General features: G+C 41.7%; 1 protein-coding gene across 6 annotated transcripts in view; it reads left to right on the plus strand.

The window, feature by feature from the left end:
• The window catches only part of LOC109909804 (lethal(3)malignant brain tumor-like protein 4), a 124,335-nt gene that overhangs the window by 16,141 nt on the left and 100,064 nt on the right, over positions 1-8,130 (plus strand). For 2 of the 6 annotated variants that reach the window (XM_031796773.1, XM_031796775.1), the window contains exons 2-6: positions 48-154; positions 1,038-1,135; positions 4,654-4,708; positions 4,969-5,057; positions 7,425-7,529. In XM_031796773.1, the coding sequence (XP_031652633.1) occupies positions 1,055-1,135; positions 4,654-4,708; positions 4,969-5,057; positions 7,425-7,529 (330 nt within the window). In that variant the 5' untranslated portion in view covers positions 48-154; positions 1,038-1,054. The remainder of the gene's footprint in view (positions 1-47; positions 155-1,037; positions 1,136-4,653; positions 4,709-4,968; positions 5,058-7,424; positions 7,530-8,130) is intronic. The other 4 variants (XM_031796777.1, XM_031796778.1, XM_031796774.1 and 1 more) reach the window with 3 other exon arrangements.

Genomic DNA, 8,130 nt, shown 5'->3' on the forward strand with positions numbered 1-8,130 from the left:
TGGCTGTCATTTTGAACCATTCCTTATTTTATTTGTTTTGTCTATAGCTAGTCCTCAAATAGATCTGCTGAAGACATAGAATGTGATTGGAATGGAAACTGGGAGACTGAGTCCCTGATTGGCCGAAGGACTGGGCAGAAGGAAATACCAAACGGTGAGTCACTATGGAGGTTCACTGAAACACTAAAGAGTTCACTTAACAGTAGGGTAGCAGTGGTCAATGGTCAAAATTATGATTTCAGTCTGTTTTGTGGTGTGTTAAGGTTACACTGTGATTATTTTGCTCTGTAGCCCTGAGATTTCCTTTATGATATTTCAACACCGATAATCTTTAGTCAGAGTGCGACAAGGCCCGAGGGCAACCATTTTGTGTTAGAGCAGGAAGTATTACAGTTATATAGTGAATCCATTTTGTTTCCGGGTAACTAAAGTACAATCCATTAATCTGCTTCGGAAGGCTCACAGGCGCTGCTTCTCACTGCCTTTCTGTGAAAATCCGGGCCCCTCCAGTGGCGGCCACCCCCTCTACCACAGACCCCATTTCACTTCATTTGACTTTCATGCGAAGCTGTCTTTATCTCTTACCAGGAACTCAATCCAGATTCCATCAGACATCAATTTACATAATGTACCAGGGAAAGAGATGCATTCATGTCCTCTATACACAATACACATGGGTTACTGTACTTGGGGGGGGGGGGGGGGGGGGGGGCATTCCGCCTTTGTCTCCTACCATAGGCAATGAGGCGGTCCAGCTGCTTACATCTCAGGCGAACAATTGAAGTGCACATAAGACTAGGAATGTAATCTGCTTTGTTTGAAAGGGGGATACTTCAGAGTGCTTTCATGTTTTTATAGAAGGAATGTGGGGGCTTTTTCATTCACTCTGTTCAGAAGGAAAATTACATGTAGGAATAAATTGAGATGTCTCAATTTAACGCAATGCACAATTTTAAATGGCAATTGATTTGATTTTTGCATTCTGTTGGCCTATATGTGTGTGTTTCATGTTGCTTTTTTCCCCTATGTGGTTGTAGAATCGATCCTGTCTCGAATGATGCAGGCAGAGGACAGGAAGAAAATCAAACTGAGTGTGAGTTCCAGCAAAGGCGTGGTGGAGGAATATTGTCTGAGAGTGAGTAGGCCTGGACCCGACCAAACCTGAGCTCTTGATCATATCCTAACCCCATACAGAAGCCTGATATATTGACATATATTTTAAATACATATACAGTTGAAGTCGGAAGTTTACATACACTTAGGTTGGCGTCATTAAAACTCATTTTTCAACCACTCCACAAATTTCTTGTTAACAGACTTGCCAAAACTATAGTTTGTTAGGACATCTACATTGTGCATGACACAAGTCATTTTTCCAACAATTGTTTACAGACAGATTACTTAAGTTATAATTGACTATCACAATTCCAGTGGGTCAGAAGTTTCCATACACTAAGTTCACTGTGCCTTTACAAAAAATAGAAGGAATGGCCATCATTATGTTTGAAGGAAAAAGGGGGAGGCTTGCAAGCCGAAGAACACCCTCCCAACCGTGAGGCACGGGGGTGGCAGCGTCATGTTGTGGGGGTGCTTTGCTGCAGGAGGCACTGGTGAACTTCACAAAATAGATGGCACCATGAAGGAGGAAAATGATGTGGATATATTGAAGCAACATCTCAAGACATCAGCTAGGAAGTTAAAGCTTGGTCACAAATGGGTCTTCCAAATGGACAATGACCCCAAGCATACTTCTAAAGTTGTTGCAAAATGGCTTAAGGACAACAAAGTCAAGGTATTGGAGTGTCCATCACAAAGCCCTGAGCTCAATCCTATTGAAAATGTTTGGGCAGAACTGAAAAAGCATGTGCGAGCAAGGAGGCCTACAAACCTGACTCAGTTACACTATCTCTTTCAGGAGGAATGGGCTAAAATTCACCCAACCTATTGTGGGAAGGTTCTGGAAGGCTACCCAAAATGTTTGACCCAAGTTAAACAATTTAAGCGTGTTGCTACCAAATACTAATTGAGTGTATGTAAACTTCTGACTCACTGGGAATGTGATGAAATAAATTAAAGCTGAAATAAATAATTCTCTCTACTATTATTCTGACATTTCACATTCTTAAAATAAATTGGTGATCCTAACTGACCTAAAACAGGGAATTTTTACTAGGATTAAGTGTCAGGAATTGTGAAACTGAGTTTACATGTATTTGGCTAAGGTGTATGTAGAGTTCTCACTTCAACTGCATGTACTAATATTTGAAATAAATACATGTACTACTCATATGGCACAGATATTTCATAACTATATTTACATATTTGATTTTGGCTATTTCTAAATATGTTTGAATGTTTTTGACATCTTACTTGTCCATATGTGGTAGTATGCATTTGACATGTGCTATTCATATATTTACATGCATTTGATGGAAATATATTTAACAGTATGCATGATTATTTATGGTCAATATGTACATATGAATAATACTTAAAAAAAGATATATAGTTCATAATATATGGTGATATATGTGCCAGAAGTGTAATTGTAAATGCATGTCAAATGCAATAGAAAAAAGGCACACAAAACAAACTAAGACTGCATTGTTTCCCTTTATGTGCTCCGAAATTCACATCTGAAAAACTAAATATAATGTACAAATTACTTCTGTGCGCTTATCTGTATTTGAAAATAAGGTATTTAAACAAGTAAACCGTTACCCTGAGGATAATGTGAAATAGTCTCTGTGGGGGAAATAAAATCCACACAAGGTGAAGAATTAGGGGTGAATGTGTGACTACCCTATGAGGCAGGGCTCCAACGTTAGCAACGGTTCTGTCTACATCGATGACCGGTTAGGGAAATTACAGGTTAGGATAACTAAATTGTCAGGTTAGGATAATTAACGTAGCAGGTTAGGTGCATTGACATGCCAGGTTAGGGTAAGGCTTAGCTACAATGCACCCTGACCAAATCAGGTAGCCTGACCTAATCAGGTCGTTGACAAATGTTCATGAACATCAAATGGATACTTACACCGCAGATTCCTTTACCTCCAGTGTCCATTTTCAGACTCAAGTTGACAGTTACCCTGTGGATAATGCTGAGACAGAAAGTCAGTGAAATAATTCCACACAAGATGAAGAGTAAGAGGTTCATGTCCAGGAACTACCTAGCAAAAGACTACAAAATCCTAACTTACAGTACATTGTTTGGGGTCTGTCCATAGGCAGGGAAAATGTGATTATTCTTTAAACTAGAAATCATGTATCAAGCAAGCCAGTTCTAGCTATATTGTCAGAGGAACCCAGCCCAACTACAAAGCTGTGTTTGCTATCTCTGTGAGAAGAAAATGATCTTCTTCCTTTTCTGTCACCTGGCATGAAGGAAGCTTTTTGGCAGCTGCTCTTCTCCTCATCCTCAGCTACTCTTCTCCACCTCTGAAGAAAATTCTAAATTGTAACAGCTTTTCTGTAATTTGGAGGCAGGGATGGGAATGACCCTGCAACATTTCAAACTGTGATTGACATCTCGGGAGAATTATGTTCTAAATTCATGTCTCTTTTTGAAATTAACAGAAATTAATCTCATATAAAGTGGCAGGTAGCCTCAATAGCTACATCATTTATTTTCACCTTTTTAGATGCAAACCCAACTTTGGGAACCTAATGCCAAGGTACCAGAGGTCAATGTACTCAACATTACAATTCAGCGTAATAGAGTGCATTCGGAAAGTATTCAGACCCCTTGACTTTTTCCACATTTTGTTACGTTACAGCCTTATTCTAAAATGATAAAATTTGTTTTATAAAAAATGATCTACACACAACACCCCATAATGACATTTTTGCAAATGTATTAAAAAATGCCAAGAGTGTGCAAAGCTGTCAAGGCAAACGGTGGCTATTAGAAGAATCTTGGTTTTTGGTTTTGTTTAACACTTTTTTTTGGTTACTACATGATTCCATATGTGTTATTTCATAGTTTTGATGTCTTCACTATTATTCTACAATGTAGAAAATATTTTAAATAAAATAAAAAACTTAAGAAACTCCCCTAATACAGGTGTGCCAAGCTTGTAACATCATACCCAGGAAGACTCGATGCTGTAGTCACTGCCAAAGGTGCTTCAACAAAGTAAAGGGTCTGAATACTTAAGTAAATGTGTATTTCAGTTTATTTTTTATGATTTAGCAAAAAACGAATGAATCAATTAGAATAAGTCTGTAACATAACAAAATGTGGAAAATGTCAAGGGGTCTGGATACTATTTTAATCACAGGACAATCACGTTTTTGACTGCACTGGGTCTTTTGTTGTGAAGTGTTACTCAAGTTTCTTTCATCAACTATAGATGGCCTGTCATCATTTCCCCAGTTTCTCACAGCAGAAAAATAATCCTGCAGCAACAGGAAATGTGAATTATTATGTAGATTATAATTAATGGGAATTTTTGTATGGGTTGATGCTTTTTTAGTTTGGATTAATTTCTCACTTTTTTAAAGTGGAAATTACAAAGTTTAGAATATTTTTTTGTTGTTGTTGCATTTCCTGCTGTGCAGGAAAATTCTCTGTGACAACCGAGTGATCAAATTAAGACGACAGTGATCGAATTAAAAGATTCTATACCTGTAACAACTGTGTTATTTCAGGAGCGACCAAAAGAGGACGCAGCAAAAATGAAGAACAAAGTGACCAGCACACAAGGTAAACTCTGGAAATGCTGCTAATAACAACAATCAGATCATAACTGAATACTAAAATACTACTGGTTATTGATATGAATGCACCGAGTATGTTTAAAGTGATAGCATATGCCAGCCATTATCATTTGATATGTACTGTAGAGTACTGATGTATATTTACACACAGGGATTCTCCATTGAGTTTTTAGACTATGATGTGTGTCCTGGAATCTGGCTTGTGCTATCATAAGTAGAGATGTAACTCAGAGTGTGGTGTGGTAGCAGTGATTGGTAAGAAGAAGGCCTGGTCGTGGGATCAGTACCTGGGAGAGGAGAAGGCCATAGCAGTTCCCCTCAGACTGTTCACTGAGGTAAGCATCACCTTCATCAACCAGTAGGTCTATCTACTACTAAAGCTTGACACGAGAGCCCTATACATTAGGGCACACCGTAACAACGGAACATTTTGCAGCAGAAAATGAAAATGTCCAGGTAGTTCCCCATGTTTGTCTGTATTCAGTCCGAGATGTAATTTACTCAACTAGAATACAGGCCACCAAAGCTATTATTTGCATTTAAAGGCCATAAGCCAGCTGCTTGATGTTAAACATGGTCTGTTGATTTAAAAGGAAGGATGTTAAGGACCTACTGTACAGTATATAGTTTACGGGACTATGTGTAACAGTATAACTTTAGACCGTCCCCTCGCCCATACCCGGGCGCGAACCAGGGACCCTCTGCACACATCAACAACAGTCACCACGAAGCATCGTTACCCATCACTCCACAAAAGCCGCGGCCCATGCAGAGCAAGGGAAACTACTACTTCAAGGTCTCAGAGCAAGTGACGTCACCAATTGAAACGCTATTTAGCGCGCACCACCGCTAACTAAGCTAGCTGTTTCACATCCGTTACATATGCAAAGGTACACTATATACAAAAGTATGTGGACACCCCTTCAAAAGATGCAGAGCAGCCGCACATAAGCCTAAGTTCAGCCAAGCATCGGCTGGAGTGGTGTAAAGCTTGCCTCCATTAGACTCCGAAGCAGAAGGAAACGTTTCACCATCTGGCAGCTTGACAGAAAAATCTGAGTTTGGTGGATGCCAGGAGAACGCTACCTGCCCCAATGCATAGTGTCAACTGTAAAGTTTGGTGGAGGACAAATTATAGTCTGGGTCTGTTTGTCATGGTTTTGGGCTAGGGAAATCTAAATGCTATACCATTCGATGACATTCTAGACGATTCTGTGCTTGCAACATTGCGGCAACACATTTTTTAAAATATGTGTCCACATACTTTGGGGAAGGCCCTTTGCTGTTTCAGAATGACAATGCTCCCGTTCCCAAAGCGAGGTCCATAAAGAAATGGTTTATTGAGATCAGTGTGGAAGAACTTGACTGGCCTGCACAGAGCCCTGACCTCAAACCCATCGAACACCTTAGGGATGAATTGGAACGCCAACTGCAAGCCAGGCCTAATCGCCCAACATCAGTGCCCGACCTCATTAATGCTCTCGTGACTGAATGGAAGCAAGTCCCTGCAGCTATTTTCCATCTAGTGGAAAGCCTTCCCAGAAGAGTGGAGGCTGTTATAGCAGCAAAGGGGGGACCAACTCCATGTTAATGCCTATGATTTTTAATTGAAATTTTGGCTGAGCAGGTGTCCACATACTTTTGTTCAAGGGCCTGCAAAATAGATGAAAATCACACTGTGTGTGTGTGCTCATGCGCGTGGGTGGGTGGGTGGGTGAGTGTGTGTGTGGTGGTGGACACCAGGATGTCCCCATTGTTTCTAATGACTGTGAATTTGAGAACGGACACAGCACAACTATTAGACCGCAGTGTAGATTAAGCAAGGATTTGAGACTTGACCCTTAAATGTTTAAATTATCAAGACACCCCCCCCCACAGTGTTTCCTATGCCCCCCCTCCCCCATATCTCTCTCCTTAAGACCCTTGAATGTTTACAGTATCAAGACCCCTCCCAGTGTTGCCTATGCCACCCCTCCCCCATAAGACCTTTAAATGTTTAAATTATCAAGACCCCCCCCCCAGTGTTGCCTATGCCCCCCCTCCCCCATATCTCTCTCCTTAATAAGACCCTTAAATGTTTACAGTATCAAGACACCCCCCCCAGTGTTGCCTATGCCCCCACCCTCCCCCATCTCTCTCTCCATAACAATGATTTACACTGGACTAAGTCCTTTGCTACAAACACTCGGTGCAGCGTACTGTATGAATTTTTCTATGAAGGGATTTGACAGGACATCTGTTCCGTCGGAGGCACAAACACCCATTTCCACGGCAACTGCGCTGCCGCGACACACTTGAGCGTGGGGGTTCAGCCTCCATGAAAATGGAAGCACAATAATGTTATGTTTCCTAGCAAACGTATAGGTTTGGATTTTCTAGAGTTAAATTTCCTAGGATAGGTTTTGGTTTTCTAGAGTTATATTTCCTACTACAGGTTTGGGTTTTCTAGTGAGGATATTTTATTTATCAATATTTGGGTTTATTCTCCTGGTCTCCTGTTGGTCATTTCCTTATCTCCTTTTTTGCTAACTCTGCTCTGTCCTATACTCTCTATCCTTATTGTCTCTCACTTTCTCTCTCTCCCTTCCTCCTCTCATTTACTTTTCTCTCTGTATGTCCATTGCTGTCTCCCTCACACTTTCTCATTCTTATGTTCTCCCACTCTCTCTCCCTTTATCTTCCTCTCTCTCCCTCCATCCCAGGCCCAGTCGTTCCCCTCGAGCAGAAGTGGCTTCAAGGCTGGGATGAGGCTGGAGGGGATCGACCCTCTCCACCCCTCCATGTTCTGTGTCCTGTCTGTGGCAGAGGTGAGCTGCAGGGTAGAGGGAGGGCTCTCCCAGCACACTGGGCGTGTCACACCAAGGGCACTCCCAGCACACTGCGCGTGTCACACCAAGGGCTCTCCCAGCACACTGGGCGTGTCACACCAAGGGCTCTCCCAGCACACTGGGCGTGTCATACCAAGGGCTCTCCCAGCACACTGGGCGTGTCATTCCAAGGGTTCTCCCAGCACACTGGGCATGTCACACCAAGGGCTCTCCCAGCACACTGGGCGTGTCACACCAAGGGCTCTCCCAGCACACTGGGCGTGTCACACACTTTAACTGGGATTGAAGTCCAGACAGCACTGTTGTGGGTGGGGGAAATTCTTGTCCATAACTGTTACTGACGAGGGCCTTGGTAGTTTTGTGTTTTCAATTATCTTTTTATGCCATCCCTTTTGTGTTGAAATTGTCACGGGTCATTACCTAAGCACTTGGAATCTGCGTATCACACCGACCACTTTCCAAATATACAAGATTTACGTTAGCTGTCGCTGTTGTATTTCCATCAGCAAAAATGGAATTGTATGGAAAGTCTCCTCATATATATAATTCACAATGGAACAGAAACCAACTGTTAAGTGCA

The sequence above is a fragment of the Oncorhynchus kisutch genome, linkage group LG18 (assembly GCF_002021735.2).
Source record: "Oncorhynchus kisutch isolate 150728-3 linkage group LG18, Okis_V2, whole genome shotgun sequence".
Classification (NCBI taxonomy): Eukaryota; Metazoa; Chordata; class Actinopteri; order Salmoniformes; family Salmonidae; genus Oncorhynchus; species Oncorhynchus kisutch.